Below are 17371 nucleotides of genomic sequence, written 5' to 3' on the forward strand. Positions count from 1 at the left end.
TTGTATTTCAGTTATATAAGAGAATAACCTTGTTTGCAGGAAATAAACACTAAAGTATTCACGGATAATGGAACATCATGTTGGCAACTTACTCTCAAATGGTTCAGGAAAGAAAAGTTCTTTGTACTATGCTTGCAACTCTTCAGCAAGTTTGAGATTATTTCAAAAAAAAATTTTTTTTAATTATAAGGTAAATAATAGTATTTGGGAGAGCCCCATGTCTCAATCTATGAACAGTGACCTAAGGGGCCCCTGGGAAAGCATCTAAATAAGAGGATGTCCATGAAGGGTCCTCAGTCTATTTCAATTCACACCACTTGGCTCTCTCTCCAAGACCCATAACACACTTGAGCAGACCTAAATTGCACCATATTCTTCTAAGAGAAATTAAATACCACCCCCAAAGGAACCCAGGCTTCCTTATATAAATTAGATTTGTCAGCTAAATCAAAACTTTCCTAATATAAGGAAAGGTATGTACTTCTACACTGTACACACAAAAACAAAGCAAACAAAAACCAGACAAATATAAAGTCTTTGTCCATCTTCTCTCAACTAAAACATATTCTCTGTTGCAGAAAAAAGACTGTAAACTTGTAATATAAATTAAATGTGTATGTGGGAACAAACTTTCTATGGCTTATTTGCTTATTTGGGAAAATCAGCTCCACTTGGTAGGATCTGTTGTAGAAATAAGACAATTGTACACACATTCACTTTGACCATTTAACAGATTTACACAAAAGATCAGCTTTCTAAAATAGAATATATATATTCCCCGCCCCCATCCTTGGTCTTTAGGAGCTCTCAAAGCTTGCTTGGGGTGGTTGCTTGGGGTGGGATGGGCACGGAATCCAATGAAAAAATCCCATTTAAAAAAGCATATGCCTTAAAATATAAAAGCTTTTTCTCCTCAAAGCACACTAGGATGGCCTGGACTGAAGGCTAGGAATTGCTCTTTGTTTTCTTTCTTCTTTTTTAAGGATAATTTTCATTCCCTGAGAAGATGAGAATTTATTGTCCCCTGAAAACTGACCAAGAATTAGAGTTTGGTAGTTATAGAATTAGGATGTGTTATCCCCACCAAAACTCATTTGGAAATTTGATCCCCAGTGTGGCAGTGCTGGAAGCTGTTTGAGTCACAGGGGCGGATCCCTCATGAATGGATTAATGCTCTCCCTAGGTGCAGGGATTGAGTGAGTTCTCCCTCTATTAGTTCCCATGAGAGCTGATTGTTTAAAAGACCCTGGCACCTCCTCTCTCTCTGTCTTGTTTCCTCTTGCCATGTGATCTGCTTGTACCTGCCGGCTACATGTAGCTTTCCACCACAAGTAGAAGCAGCCTGAGGCCCATAGCAGATGCAGCTGTCCCAGAATCATGAGCCCAAATAAAACCTCTGTTCTTCATAAATTATCCAGTCTCAGGTATTTCTGTTATAGCAAAACAAAATGGACTAAAACAGGTAGAAAGCAAAAAAAATTCAGCGTTCATTCATTGTGCACCCAGAATTTGGTATTAAGTGTGACCCACAGTAGGTCCTAAAATATTTTAAAATGAAAAGTAGTTGTTATTTTCTCCAGGTAAGGCAAGCAGTAAGCTAAAAAATAAAAAGCCTCTTGGGAAAAAAAAAAATTATTTTTGTTTTATTAAACACTCAGCGCTACCTAGGCAGGAGGTGGGAAGACTGGTATCTGAAGAATGGGTAGGGCAGGAAGAAAGGTCCTCTCCAACATGATTCTCAGAAGCAAAAGAAATGATTTTGTTAGGAAACTTCATTCTATGATGCAAAAAGTAAAAGGAAAAAAATCTTCTTGCCAGAAGTCTTCCAGGACTTGAAAAGCATTTTGGATTTCCTGATCCTGTCCTACCTGTCCTAGATTCAAATATTCTCAACCATTTTTATATCATGTATCCTGACTTTGAATTGTGTGTGCGGATAAGAGAGGCGAGGGGTGGGGAGAGAGAGAAGACCATCAAGAGGCCACAGTAGCTTCTCCAAAAAAGAGGGCACAGGCAAGTCAGCCACAGTAGTCTGATTCTAATAAAGTGTATCACCTTCCTACTTTCCTACCCTGAGGAGAAAATCTTTTGATACCTAAGCACTCAAAGAATCACCACTACCCCATGATTTACTTGCATCTCTACCAAAAACCTGGTAGATTACAAAGTTATTTGTTGACTTTAATACATGCTTTTTCACATGCTGGTTAAAGCTAAGGAAAACCACTTCTAAAGTCAGGCATATCCTTGCTATTCAACTGAAAAGAAAATTTTAAAAAAGACTCCAAAAATTATGCTTGCCTCTAATTTACAGAAAATAAAAACTTAACCAATCCCCACAGCTAGGTTGATGCTGGCTTAAGAAAGTCTGGGGGAAGGAGAATTTCTAATTATCATTTTCTCCACACAAACTGTATTTTCAGAAGCAAAAGAAACACAGGGAATGTCAGTCTATGAGGCAATAAACAAAAGAACAAAGTCTTCTGCTGCCAGCAGCAACTGGGCTGCTTCACTCTAGCAGTTTACCCAGGTTGTCTTCAGGAAGGGGATTCACGCAAGATGGCTCCACTGGCTCTCAGGCAACTAAGAGAAGTAGCCCTGAGGATCTGTTCTATTTTTAATTCCTTATCTTCCTTTCATTTCATTTCTAAAAGAAAACTAACATTAGTCTGTGTTACTGTAGGAAAAATATGCAAGAACACTGAACAAAAACCCTGACTCAGTTATCCCTTGCTTGACTCATTATTTCAGTTTTTGCGGCCTTAGTCCACTCATCTGCAAAATGGGGAGGCTTGACCTATTATATCAAAGAATCTCTTCAGCTATAAATCTGTACGATTTACTCATTTTTCATGGCCATGAAAATAAGCATTGACCCTCATGCCCAGAGCCTAAATGTATTAATAATAATAAAAGTATTAATGGGTTTTTCCTATATAGTAGTCACTGTACTAATCGCTTCTCATGAATTATCTCATCATCCTCACCATTGCTATATCCTTATAGATGCCACAACTTCCCATTTTACAGATAAGCAAAGAGACCAACGGAGATCAGTAATATGTCCAAAGTTACACAACTACTAAGCACCAATGTCAGCATTGGGGGGAGTGGGGGAGGTCTGTTTTATAAATCTGCTTTTTTTTAACAGCTGTGTTGTATTCACTGTACCAAAAGAAATCAGGATAGGTATACAAAGTTTCAGGCGGTGAGAAAGCTAACATATATCTCGAAAATCCATACAGATTTTATTATTACCTTCAAGTCTGATCAATCAAGTTCCCAGTTCCTGTGAAACACTCACATCTTGTGTTGCTCTGCAATACAGAGGCACATACATCTTTCACCTCAATGCATTTTCATTTAAGAAAAGTAAATAAGAATAAAGATTTAGTTTTTTAGAAAATTAGAAAAGAAAAAAGAACTGAACCCCAAATTGGATACATATACATAAACCACAAAAATCTCTTTTGGAGAAGAATAAAAAAGAAGAAAGAACAGAATTCAAATAAGGTGATCCTGAGGCATAGTGTGGATGGAGAGGGAGAGAAGCTCAAGAAACTGACTCTGAGAGAGGGCTATGATGGACAGAAGAAACCAAGAGCAGGAACAGAAATCTAGGAAGAAAAAATACAGAAGGGACATAAGGGAAATAACAAGTTGCTGCTCCAGCCCTGGGACCTATGTGAAGAGTCAAATCAGATAAAGTGCATCTTAAAGCAGGAACACAGTGCAAAGTATTTTTATTAATGGTGATCTAGAGCACTCCCAGTCTGGAGTTCATTGATGCTCTCTCTGTTTGCCAAAGTTTTCAGAGCTCAAAATTATTAGAAAGAAATATTCCACTTTATTTAATCTTTACTTTAAACAACAGTAAATCACTGTCCTTTGTGTGAAATTCCCTATAGCAAGGACTACATTATTCAGCCAGTCTTCCAGTTTTTGTAGCCAAGTTCTTTCAAAGGCTTAGCCAGGTCTTATAGTCACTGGCATTTGAAACCCGTGGTTCAGCACAATGGTCTTATCAAAAGTCCTCTTGCTCCCTGTGCCTAAACCAGACCTTTATATATATCTGTGAATGCTGGATAACGGTGTCATAAGCTAAAAGCACAAAGCAAAGTGGCAAAACGAGAGTCCAGACTAAACCACTGAAAAGACATGACTATTCAAAACTAAAATACTCTGAAAACAAATTTTCAAGAAAGCTATTATTATTTCCTCAGATAACTCCTGTCTAGACTATCTCAGACAAGATAGCTTTAACATCAAAATCACCTTTTTTTCTGGACCTATAAATAGTGCCACTGCAAATGTTTGACCAGATGGTGCACTGTATAAGGAATCCCAGCCGATGTTAGGAGGACTAGATAAAATTCAGCTACGCTGTGCAGGCCATGCCATGTTCCTTGGCCAGGGGCTTTGTGGGGTGGGGAGAGGTGGGAGCACGTATTTTTAATTTGCCCAAAGACACCATAAACACCATATGGGTAGACTTCTGTCTACGTTACCCACACAAATCCCTATCCTGAACCACCAAGATTTCAAATTAACACTGAAATTTGTTAGGTCAATTAAATTTTTATTATATGTCCATTTTACCCTAACTGTAGTTGAATGTACCAGTCTGCTACGTGGAGGGCATCCTTATTTTACTCAACCTTTCCATTAATGAAGCTTTTTATATTAATTATAAAAATATTTTTATATTTTATAACCATTTCACACTACCCACAGGCCCCTAAACTAGTCCAGAAGGCGAGGGAGGGTGAGAATGACACTTACAAAGACAAGTTACAAAATCTACACCTACAATAATCTATATTAAAATACAAATCATTCCAAATAACTGATCTCTTATGCCCTATCCAGTCACAAAAAACACTAGACCATCATACTCCTGCATTGTCAGAATCATTAAGAGAAAATCTCAGATTTGTGTGAAATGTTCTTTTATTCTTAATGTCATTATAGTCTTTAGGTCTTAAGCCAATAACTTTAATTTTGAGAAGTAGAGAGTCAAAAGGGGAAAACAAAAAAAGAAAAACAAAAGCCACAGAACACATTACTGATAAGTTCTTAAACAACCAAAATTTTTATATTAATCCTCTGAAGTGAGGACATGTTTTGAAGAATAAGGTAAAGGAAGTCATAATGTTTTAAATCTATGCAATTTATGTTTAATATATTAAATATAAAGATTTGGTGGGATATCTACATAAAAATACAATGTAAAATACTAACAGAGGTTATGGTCACTTGGAGAGATTATAATGACTTATTTTCCTCTTTTTTGCTTTTCTAGAAAATCTACATTTTCTAAAGGTAGCCCTTATTTATTTTAATATCAGGGCAAAAATTAAATTCCTTCTTGAAGCTAAAATATGTTCTTTCTAGTAGAGCACCATTATTATGTCAGAGTCTTGGAATGGAAATCTTTTATTTCCACTTTTCCAGGTATCAAAAACCATGGTTTAACCCAAAGCATAATATAAATCTGTAGGAAAAAGAGGACATTCCAATAAATAAAACAATTATTTACTGACTGTTTAACTGTGTACCCCATTTTATTTAATAATCTCAAGTGGAAGGAAGGAGATATTATGCTGACTTTATATTTATACCAACCTTAAACCCAAGGTAAATTAGCAGCAGATCCAGCAATTGAATTTGTGCCTTCAGATATCAAATCTGTTACACCATGGCTGTGTCCCTTGTGGTAATAAAGATTATTATATTAAACCACCTACCATCTATCCTCACTCCCTAAAAATGAACTGCAAATGTCTATTTCAAGAGACTCAGACATTTATTCTTCAAACTGCTACCTTCAGATTCTGATCACTTGTCAGTTTACTTATAACGTATGTAATGAGAGAAAATCAGAAAATAAAATGTTAAACATAACCTCCCCTTCTTCTTCCCACTCCATACCCCCCAAAATTGTTTTTACTTAATATTATAGTGTATGAACCCAAAAAATGTCCTGTAGGGACAATTAAAATAGGCAGTTGCCCTCATAAACAAGTCCCTTAGCATTCTAGAAATAAAAGTACAGACCCAGATATAGTATTAGATAAACTTTGCATGCAGCTTTGAAACAAGTGCATAAAGCACTACCTGAGCCAAGAAGGGGGAGAGATTTAATCAAGAGTTTTCACTTCCAATATTTTTGTACTTAAAAAGACAAATAGTTATTTATTTTTTAATGTAAAAATCCTCCAAGACTCACATCCTTCAATTTTTTTCCTTTTCTGTTCATTTATTTTCTTAGCTTTTTGTGCACAGAGGGCAGGAGCTGGGGGCAGGAGCTAGGGGCAAGGTTAAGTGGTGACTTTCTTTTAGATAACACAGGATTTCCTTTTAAGACTAAATTAAGGTGACTACATTAAGAGTGTCTTACATATAGTCAGCTAAACTGCTACTCCCTAAACTGCTGAAAAGAAATGTGGCATACTTATGAATATTGATCTCTAAACACTCAACAGAACTTTTCTCAGTACACACTCTAGGAAAATCTTGTCTCATTTCTTTTTGTTTTAGCCTTTACTCAGTTTATGCACTACGAGTATTTGGGCTTTTACTGCTTTTTCTGTTGTTGTTATTCAGATTAGGTGGCTTATTTTTATGAATATCTTTACAGGTAGAACATTTTCCTACACTTGGGAGACTTCTTTCAAACACATGCCTAGAAGAACTAAGAAGGACAGGACTGGAACCACGAATTCAAATGACCATCAGTGTCCCTCATCATGTGTCTTTCTCACCATGGGACCTAAGACTTCCCCTCACATCACTATTTGAGCTTTGAACTGAGTGTATAATATATCCTTCTTTTTTCCCTCCTTACATAAAAGGTGAACCGGTAGTTAGGTAGGAAGAAAAAAATGAAGGCAGGAAAACTGTTTTATATTACAGATAGTTTGGGGCGCATATTTTCAAAAGTCTGTTACTGTCATACAATCAACTTGTATGACTTTCAGAAGACATTAAAACATAAAACCACTAAATATGTTGAGCGACATAAATAACTTTCCATCATCATGACCATGCTTTCTTTAAAAGAATTTATGAGATCAATGTTCCATGTGGAATGAAGGCTCACAACTTTGACATTCTACCAATCATTTATATGTATGTTCCACTTTCATGATTTAATTTTCCAGAGGCTGGGGTTAGGGGGCAGCCAAAGATATAGAAAAGAGGAGAAAATACCAAATATGACAGAAAATTAACTTCGTCTGAGAAACAACCAAATAAATGAGGCAGCCTGCTTGATCGTACATTTATTTAAATAAATCACTTTTTATCAGTGCCAGTGAAAAACAGGAGCATTCTCTTATCATTTGAAGCAGACAATTGCAGGATGATATACATATATCAGAAAATAACAAAAAAAAGCATACTTGTTCCAAAACAAATATCCAAAAATCCAGTGAAGCTGTTCAGTGACAGTCACTAAAATAACCTTCTCCGTATTATTTTCTTTAAGTCATCTTTAAAAGAAACAGCCGGCTATACATCTCTGGGCACTGTCCAGATGAGTTTGCCACAGAAGCCATTTATATTTTTAGAAGCCAAAGTCTTGACAAATCAGTTCCTAAGAACATAATTTGTTACATATAGAAGAAAGCCTGAAAACACAGACCTTGGTTAAGGAGGCTTCCATATCTTTTTGTAACCTTTCCAAATGTAAGTATGTGGGAAGAGTAACCATAAATTTAAGTCAAAACCGAAACACTTAGAATATTTCCAATTTAAAATACATTAAAATGTGGTCTTTGAAAGGAAATGAAAATGGCTTTTTAAGCATATGAAAAGTTGCTCATCATCACTCAAGAGAAATGTGAATTAAAAATGAGATACCATTTTTCACCCATCAGATTGGGGGAAAGGGGACCTTAATAAATCACTGTGTGGAGAAATAGGTACTCTCACACAGTACTGGTGGAAGCAATGAGGAGTCTGACCCCTTCTGTGGGAAATTTGTAAATGTCTACCAAAATTTAAATTCCACTTTGCCTTGGAGCCACAATTCTACTCCTAGGAATTTATCCTATGGCCATACTCATTCATGTGCATAAAGAACTTTGTATGAGATTATTCACTACAGTAAGTATTATTGGTGGCCAAGAAGAAGGCTCACTGTATGTCATTTTGCATTGTGTATGTACTTACCTATTCAAAACAAATTAAAATTTGATAGGGAGAGAATGTGATCTGTACAGTTCAGAAATTAGAGGTGCTCCAAACTCCCATACAAAGAAAATACTAAACCACCCTAAACAAGATCCATTTCAGATCCTTGCAACCTAAGGCTATGTTCAGATGGATTGACACAGCTACTAGTGAAAGCTTCTTATCATAAAATCCCTTCAGTACTTTAATAACCAAAACCCCTTGTTGGAGGTCCACTGTGGACCTGAATTCCACTTCACAATAAGAGTGTGTCAGAAAGATTCCAATTTATTCCTTGCAAAAACAGATCATATATAAATGTAACTGTCACTCTGAGAAACATGACTGCATTATGCTGCAGACTTAATACAGTCTGAAAGCATGTTCCCCATGTCTTCTCCAGCAAATCTTGCCAAATGGGTGTCTGAAATGTCCTATTGAAACAGGTGGTGTCTGAACAGAATTGGATTTCTGCCTATAGAAACCCTAGTTTTAACAAGTGTTGTGGTTAGTTTTAATTTTCAGTCCTCAAAATTAACTGCTTGCCAGTGATTCAGAAATAGACTGAACAACATGTTTAAACTTTGCCCTGTTTAATTGAGAAAAGAAAGAAAGGAAAAAAAGAAGGGGGTGGGGGGAGGGAGAGACAGAGAGAATGAAACACCAACACCTACTATCACATAAAGAAAAACAGAACCACAGCAGACCACTTGATTTCCAGGCCAAAAAAAGGAAACAGCTGTAAAATAAACTCGATTCTCCAAAGATGCTTGCCCCTGTTGTGCTTTCTTTGTAGAAGCCCAAGGATGCAATTACCTTGCTGGACATACTACATGTGAAATTTTCTAAGAGAACACACAGCTTGGAGAAGCCTTTACTCTGCTAGAAATTTAGAATTAAGAACAATGGTAAGAATCAATAATTTTTCTAATAAAACCTTACATCTTAAAAATGAATTTCCAAAGAGAACTGGTTATACTTTATTAAAGCAAAATACAAATAGCTGGAGTATAAAATCCTAAAGAAAGATACCATGGGCTAATCTTCTTTAAACACAACATACATCCATCAATGTGTGGGTCACACTAATTGGTGCTAAGCATGTTTTCCTGTGATTAAATGTAGAGTAGCTTAAATTCAATAACAAACCTTTTTCACTGTACCTTTAAGTTCCCAGTATAAGGTGGGTAAGCATCTGTTGATCTTCTAAACCAGTAATTGAAGGAAAAAGAACCAAGGCACTAGGTATATACTACGTGCCACACACAATGGTTAAACATTGCCTGTGAGGGAAATACTGCCATGTCCACTTCATGGCTGATAAACTGAGATTCGAAAAGATGCAATAACTTTTCTGAGCAACCCAGATGGAAGATGATAGAGGTGAGGTTCTTACCTAAATCTACCTGATTTGAAAACTTTTCCAACTTATCACACTCCCTCTCAACCAGAAATCCAGACAAGTTAGTAAAACAATGAGTTTTATTATATAACATACAATACCTAACATATCTTTGCTTTGCCAACAACCCAAAAGATCAGATCATCGTCTTTCAATCTGCTGTCTTAAAAGTAAGGGATTTCAAACTCTTCTGCACTGTTTTTCAGTATGACTGAATTCTAGCTACTAGAAGGTGATAAGTAAATAGAGAGAAAATCATCTATCATGATCACAAACCTTTTCATCCTAACATCCCAAGGAGCATAATTTGAGATTCACTGATTTAAAAGGGATCTATCAGTTCATTTTATTAAAAATGGGAAATAAACAGAAATATCTCAATGGAATGGAGAGGTGCTTCTCAATGGGGTACACTTGGTCCTTACGCTTAAAATTCAAGGACAAACAGATTATATCAAGTTTTGCCCTCAAAAGTTTATTACTAACTTCCTCTTCTTATCCCCTACCAATGAAAGAACAAATGTGTCAAAATAAAGGAAATCTCCTCACTTAATAATAATCATAATCATAGTCATAATAAATTTTAAATAAATAAATTATAAAGATATCCAAAAAACAAATATAAATAATTTCTAAAAGAAACCCTCAAGTTGTTCTTTACCATTTCCTAACCTCTGTCCTTTGTCCTTTTTTTTACTTAAAGACTGACAGGGGCTAGGTTCTAAACCAAATCCACAGTTTACCCAGCAAGCTCTAAGAAGTCTCTAATTTAGAGGAAACTACCTTCAGGGCCCTTTAAAATAAATCATTCCATATTACAAGTCTCAGAAAATAATGCTTAAATGCAAATGTACCCTGCCCACAAATGTTCATTTTTTTTTTCTTTTAAAGCAAGGATATCCTTAATATTAGAAAGCTATTCAACAGAAGAGCACAGGGTACATTTCTTCCAATGGGAAAGCATACCAAGATTTCTTCGAGACCATTTAAAAAAAGAAATTCAATAAAAAGAAGAGAATGTTATTGGCCAAAAAACAAAATTATCATGAAGCTATAGGTTTATAGATTATAAAGTTTTAAAAAACGTGCAATTTTTCAAGATTCCTCTGGCAAAAAAGTTCTTTGGAATAATTTTCTTAACTGAAAAGCACTTTTTTCTAAGATGCTGCCAGCTCTAAAAACAACCTTTCTGATCTCTTGAAAAACCAAGTTCAACTTTTAATAGAGCTATGTACTTCTGATTTAAAAGAGAAAATGAAAGAGGAAGAACCATAGCCAAATACTAAGTTCACTCTATTCATGCCTCAAGTTATGCATAATGATCATACACAGTCCATATGAAGAAGGGTTCAACTTTTTTCCTTTTAAGGTAGAACATTTACATCTATGTCATACAGGTAATCTCTAGGTATAAAGAAAACAGTACCCCCTCACCCACTCCAAAATACAGCCAAAAAAAAAAAAAAGCTTAGCTGAAGAGACAAAACGTGAATAGAAGATTTCCAGTAAAATCATAATGGCTCATAACTTAGTAACACCATGATAGGTTGCATTAATACTAAGACAATGATTAATGTTTATACGTCAGATAAAAATAATATAAGGTAAGTAAAAAAATCTAAGTAAGCCAAAAACGTTTATTAGTCTATTATTTTTTTAAATTTCTATAGATGGTTATTTTAATTCTCCCATATGAAATAGAAAAAATATGTGGGATTACTACAACTTCAAATGAGTTTTTAAATTTTTTTTTTGGTCCTTTTTGAGACCGGCCGCACCGCGCTCAGCCAGTGAGCGCTGTGAGCGCACCGGTCATCCCTATATAGGATCCGAACCTGTGGCGGGAGCGCTACCACACTCCCAGCGCCGCACCCTCCCGAGTGCGCCACGGGCTCGGCCCGAGTTTTTAAATTTTTATTTTACTACAAAATTCAATAGAATCAGCCCCTTAAAGAACTTATGTCAAAAAGCACATGCTTGGAATATTTCACATTTCAACTTATTATTTTAGAGTTGTCAGGATACAATCTAATTCTGATATCTTCAAACACCACTTAAAGAAACACAAAGAAGAGAAGTCATGGAAGATCATTCTGAGATAATGGCCAAGTGGAGCAACAGACAAATTGACTACAGACCTTATCAGGATGCGGTGCTGCACTATGCTGTATTATCACTGACCTCTGACCTCTCCTCCAGCTCACAAACAAACTTTGAGCACTTGGGGACTAAGTGATTGCTTTAAAAAGTTCTTGCGTCATATTTACTTTTTCCTATGACCCTTATCAGAAGCCTAATGTACTCAAGTTCCATAATTCACACACTCCAATTACCTACTCAACTAGATACCCAAGAGGAATAATCAAAAGCCTAAAATGCCACCTCATAAAAAGAAAAATAATAAGCACAATTAGGATTTAAAACGGACCAGCTGATTATTAAGGGCAATAGATAAATAGATAGCATCAACACTGTACTCTTGATAACTGTAAAAAGAATAAAATAAGGTTATTTTTAAAAGCAGCTTCCTTAATAAACATATAAGTTCCTACCTTTAAAATGAGTTGTGTTACAAAAATCTATTTTTTCTTCATGAAGATCCATTTCATCAATATGTACTCTAAGTGGTGGTTCATTTCTTAAGCTGGCCCACCAATACCTATTTAACTCATAATCTACTGACATACAGCACAGTAAGAAATGAAATGTGGTAAAAGTACTTGCAAAGCTTCATATGTGTATTAGTTTATTAGTTCAGTTAAAAAGATAGGATCCTGACAAAACAGGATTCAAAAAAAGGAGGTCCACATAATCCCAAACGTTCACACAATGATATATATGGGCAATTTTCTAAGAGAACGTCCACAGTTTTTCTGAGATACTCAAAGTGGTTGTCCATGATCTCATAAAAGGAAAAAACTTCTGGGCCACGTAAAACATAAAACTCAACTCTTTCCCACAAAGCCTTCAGATACAGTTTATCAGTGAAATGAAGCATTTTGACAGGTTATAGTCTACACATGCTTATAGAAAAAATCCTTATGGACACAAAACTAAACAAAAACCTTCCAGAAAAACCAAGTGAAGAGGATCCTGGAGTAAAGAACACATTTCAAAATAGATGGGTCTGCATTGCCCACATAAGACAACAGAGAAGTTCATCTGAAGTAGGTGCTGATGATCCCCAATGACACCCACTTTAAAGTAGATTTTGACCAATCAGTAGTGTTTGTCTGACAGCTGACATAGTGGCAAACATTCCAAGTGCTTATGTTTGCAAGAAGCTCCATTTAAAATCTTTTCCCATCCTAGCCAAATCGTGAGGGCAAAAATTGACCACACCTTTTTGATACCATTATCTTAAAAAAGAAAGTCCAACTTTTACCTACATACAATTGAACAAACAAAAATGTGTATTTAAATGATTCAAACATGTAATATAAGCGAATACACCTTTTCCATTAACTATGATCAAGAAAATTTGTACAATAACTCTTTTATACATATTTTTTAATGTGACTTTCAACTTTACCCAAAAGTGTCTATAAACTGATATAATAAGGTCCAGACATTGTTCTTTTCTTAATCGAGGATAGTTTATTCCCTGTTTTTGGCTTCTGTCAAAATAAATTTGAACTACATAGATCTTAAGCCTGTTCCAAATAACAGTATAATCTGACTCATACCTACTTAAAATATTATTGTTTGCCTACCTCTTCAGCTCAAACCATGAGTCAGTCCACAGATAAACCGTTAAGGTACTTCATCTTCTTTATCTTTCCCAAAACATTATTATACTTCTTAACGTACTAGCAACTAGTTTTTTATAGAAGAGCTTTTCACAGGAGTGTCACTCACCCCTCCTGCCTTCAGCAACTTTATTCTAAAGTCCTCTGTGGGGTTGTTGAAAGTTAGCTTTTCACAGCGGAGGTGATTCACTGGTGGATGGCCTTCAAGATGCAGGAATAAGTCATAATCAAAGCGGACTTTCCTAGGTTCTTCCTGGAGGTTAAAAAATAAATAAGAAAGAAAACGGAGAGTTAGGCATAAACAGAAATTTAAAAAGCAAGGTCTACTCTTCATAGGGAATAGAAAAGATCTAGACATCTAACAGCTATAGTGTTAAAGTAGTGATGGAAGAAGAATTACCATGGAATTATCTACAAAAAAAAAAAGGAAATATCTGATAAATTAGTTGATTGTGTTAGGAGAAAACCAAATGAAAAACTCATCATCTTCCCCCATGCTCTCTCAAGTGTGACACCACAAACACAGCCACCCACACAGAAGCCTAAGACATGCCTGCCTCTACTCTCCCTACCCGGAGCCTTTCTTGAACTTCACTCCTACTCCCCACTGCCTCTCCTCTGCTCTGTGTGCATCTCTCCCTCTTACTTCTGCCATATCTTAGAATAATTGTCTTCTTATTATCTCCATTACCTCACTAGATCATAAGACTGTTGAAAGTAGAAACAATGTTTGAATCATCACTGTACCCTCAACAACTAGTTTAGTGCCTGCACATAAGAGAAGTACAATAAATATCTATGAGATGAAAAAACGGCATTTATTCCTGAATAAAGAATTGGGAGGGCAAAACTTCATCCTATGCAAAAGAACCCATTAATCAGAATTTCATGATACCCAGATTGAACTCCTCAAGCCATTACTTTAGTTGGATAAATATTTATCCCTCTCTACACACTGATTTTTAACCATCCAAGGTGAAATGAAGACTGAGGATAACAACAGTGACTTATTTAATTCTCCCAGCTCTCCTTTGGGACAGTTGTCAGCCCTGTTTTGTTGTTATATTATTAACACGTGATGAAACAAAGTGATTTGAACACAGTCCTTTCAACTCAAAAGTTTTAGCATCTGAAACTGGCAAATTTAGGCAGCACCTACTACAAACTCATGGTTTCTACCTCTTTATCCAAACATCCCAAATCATAGTCTCCACTTGCTTGCTCACTATCTCTTCCCCTACACTACATCTTGCATGAAACTTGCTCCTCCTTTCTCATATCAAGATACCATTCTCTCCTGGTTTTCCTCACAGTTTACTGACCATTCCTTCTCAGTCTTCTTCTTTTTTTTTTTTTTTTTTTCTTGGCTCTGTACAAGGGACTTTTATTGATGGTACATGACAAGGTAGGGCTCCCTAGGCCCCACCCCTTCTTTAGGGGGTCTGGGATGGAAACTGCCAAGGAGGGGACATTCTCAGTGTGTTGGGGGACTGAGTTGGGACAGGGACCCCCCAGCAGCTGAGGGCTTCTCTCTTCCTCTTGTGTTCTTGCTGAGGCTGGTGGTCCTGGGAGTTCTTACTACCTGGAGGCCATGTGAACCATAAGGTCCACCACTCTGTTGCTGTAGCCATACTCATTGTCATACCAGGAAATGAGCTTAACAAAGTGCTCATTGAGGGCAATGCCAGCCCCAGCATCGAAGGTGGAAGAGTACAAGTCACTGTTAAACTTGGTGGAGACAATCGGGTCCTCAGTGTAGTCCAGGTGCCCTTTAGGGAGCCCACAGCCTCAGCGTCGAAGGTGGAAGAGTGTGCGTCACTGTTGAAGTCGGTGGAGACAACCTGGTCCTCAGTGTAGCCCAGGATGCCCTTCAGGGGGCCCTCTGATGCCTTCTTCACCACCTTCTTGATGTCTTCATATTTGGCAGCCTTCTCCAGATGGCAGGTTAGATCTACAACTGACACATTGGCAGAGGGGACACGGAAGGCCATGCCAGTGAGCTTCCCATTCAGCTGAGGGATGACCTTGCTCACGGCCTTGGCAGCGCCAGCAGATGCAGGGATGATGTTCTTGAGAGCCCCACAGCCATTGTGCCACAGTTTCCCGGAGGGGCCATCCACCCTCTTCTGGGTGGAGGTGACAGCATGGACTGTGGTCATGAGTCCCTCCACGATGCCAAAGTTGTCATGGATAACCTTGACCAGGGGGGCTAAACAGTTGGTGGTGTAGGAGGCATTGCTGACGATCGTGTGGGTGTTTTCATAGCTCTTGTGATTCACACCCATCACAAACAAGGGGGCGTCAGAAGGGGCAGAGATGATGACCCTTTTGGCTCCACCCTTCAAGTGAGCCCCAGCCTTCTCCAAGGTTGTGAAGACACCAGTGGACTCCACGACATACTCAGCACCAGCATCATCCCATTTGATGTTGGCGGGATCTCGCTCCTGGAAGATGGTGACGGCCTTCCCGTTGATGACAAGCTTCCCATTCTCTGCCTTGACAGNACCAGCAGATGCAGGGATGATGTTCTTGAGAGCCCCACAGCCATTGTGCCACAGTTTCCCGGAGGGGCCATCCACCATCTTCTGGGTGGAGGTGACAGCATGGACTGTGGTCATGAGTCCCTCCACGATGCCAAAGTTGTCATGGATAACCTTGACCAGGGGGGCTAAACAGTTGGTGGTGTAGGAGGCATTGCTGACGATCGTGTGGGTGTTTTCATAGCTCTTGTGATTCACACCCATCACAAACAAGGGGGCGTCAGAAGGGGCAGAGATGATGACCCTTTTGGCTCCACCCTTCAAGTGAGCCCCAGCCTTCTCCAAGGTTGTGAAGACACCAGTGGACTCCACGACATACTCAGCACCAGCATCATCCCATTTGATGTTGGCGGGATCTCGCTCCTGGAAGATGGTGACGGCCTTCCCGTTGATGACAAGCTTCCCATTCTCTGCCTTGACAGTGCCACGGAACTTGCCATGGGTGGAATCATACTGGAACATGTAGACCATGTAGTTGAGGTCAATGAAGGGGTCATTGACGGCAACAATATCCACCTTGCCAGAGTTAAAAGTAGCCCTGGTGACCAGGCACCCAATATGGCCAAATCCATTTACTCTGACCTTCACCATCGTGTCTCGGGGATGTGGCTGGCACTGCGCAAGAGGATGCGGCTGTCTGGAATGGACAGGAGCAGAGAGCCCTCAGTCTTCTTCATAGGCTTCTCTTCTTCTTTCATTGACCCTTAGAGGTCCTTTACCTTTCTGCAGTTTTCCAGGGAGATGACACCTATTCACAGGGAGTCAGTTCCACCTACATGACAGTGAATCCCCTAACTGTATCTCCGGCCCAGCTCTGACCCAACTGCCACAAACATGTGTTGCACAGGTTGACCACAGCACCACCACATTTATACATTACCTTAAATTAAAGTAATCTTCATCTCTCTTTCTCCTATTATCCGTGTCTGAGCAAACAGCAATCCTAACTCCCTACCAAGGTTAAAATACGCAAAAATTCCAGACTCTTCCTTCTCCCTCACTCACCAAGTCAAATTTCCTCCCACTTCTATTTAGTATTCCTCCTTAGGAATTCTCAAATCTACCTCCTTTTCTCTCTAGTCACCATGACCATTGCCTTGGCTTAGACCTTCATCCTTCACATGGTCTCCTCCCTGCTTGTGAATTTACCTCATGCTACTTCTCACAATGACAAGAAAGTGGTCTTTCTAACACAAAAATCAGATTATATATTTCCTTTAATGGCTCATCATTTTCTATGATAAAATCCCACTTCCTCGGAATAACCATCAGTGTTTTACTGCCTTTCCTGTATTGCCGTTGTTCGCTTACAACATGCTCTCCTTCCACAGTTTTGAAGTGCATGCACTTCCCCAATACTTCATATAACCTCATTCATCTTGGCTTTCACGTGTAGTACTTCCCATGTCTAAAATGTCTTTCCTTCCAGCATACCTTCCTCCATTGCCTAGTTAATGAAACTCATTACTCAACACCCAGCTAAAGCATTAACTCCTCTGGAATGC

At 38.1% G+C, this 17371-nt stretch overlaps 2 protein-coding genes across 3 annotated transcripts in view; both read right to left on the reverse strand.

Moving 5' to 3' along the window:
* MLLT3 (myeloid/lymphoid or mixed-lineage leukemia (trithorax homolog, Drosophila); translocated to, 3) overlaps window positions 1–17371 on the reverse strand; it is a 278524-nt gene that overhangs the window by 85684 nt on the left and 175469 nt on the right. For both annotated transcript variants that reach the window (XM_008579114.1, XM_008579115.1), the window contains one exon: window positions 13436–13579. In XM_008579114.1, coding sequence (XP_008577336.1) covers window positions 13436–13579 — 144 coding nt within the window. The remainder of the gene's footprint in view (window positions 1–13435; window positions 13580–17371) is intronic.
* LOC103595668 (glyceraldehyde-3-phosphate dehydrogenase) lies at window positions 14901–16457 on the reverse strand. The gene is made up of 3 exons (XM_008579113.1): window positions 15981–16457; window positions 15137–15521; window positions 14901–15038 (listed from the first exon to the last, which is right to left on the reverse strand). Exons 1-3 carry the CDS (start codon window positions 16455–16457, stop codon window positions 14905–14907), a joined length of 996 nt encoding a protein of 331 aa, XP_008577335.1. The 3' UTR covers window positions 14901–14904.

The sequence above is a fragment of the Galeopterus variegatus genome, unplaced genomic scaffold, assembly GCF_000696425.1.
Source record: "Galeopterus variegatus unplaced genomic scaffold, G_variegatus-3.0.2 Scaffold1813, whole genome shotgun sequence".
In the NCBI taxonomy this organism is placed as follows: domain Eukaryota; kingdom Metazoa; phylum Chordata; class Mammalia; order Dermoptera; family Cynocephalidae; genus Galeopterus; species Galeopterus variegatus.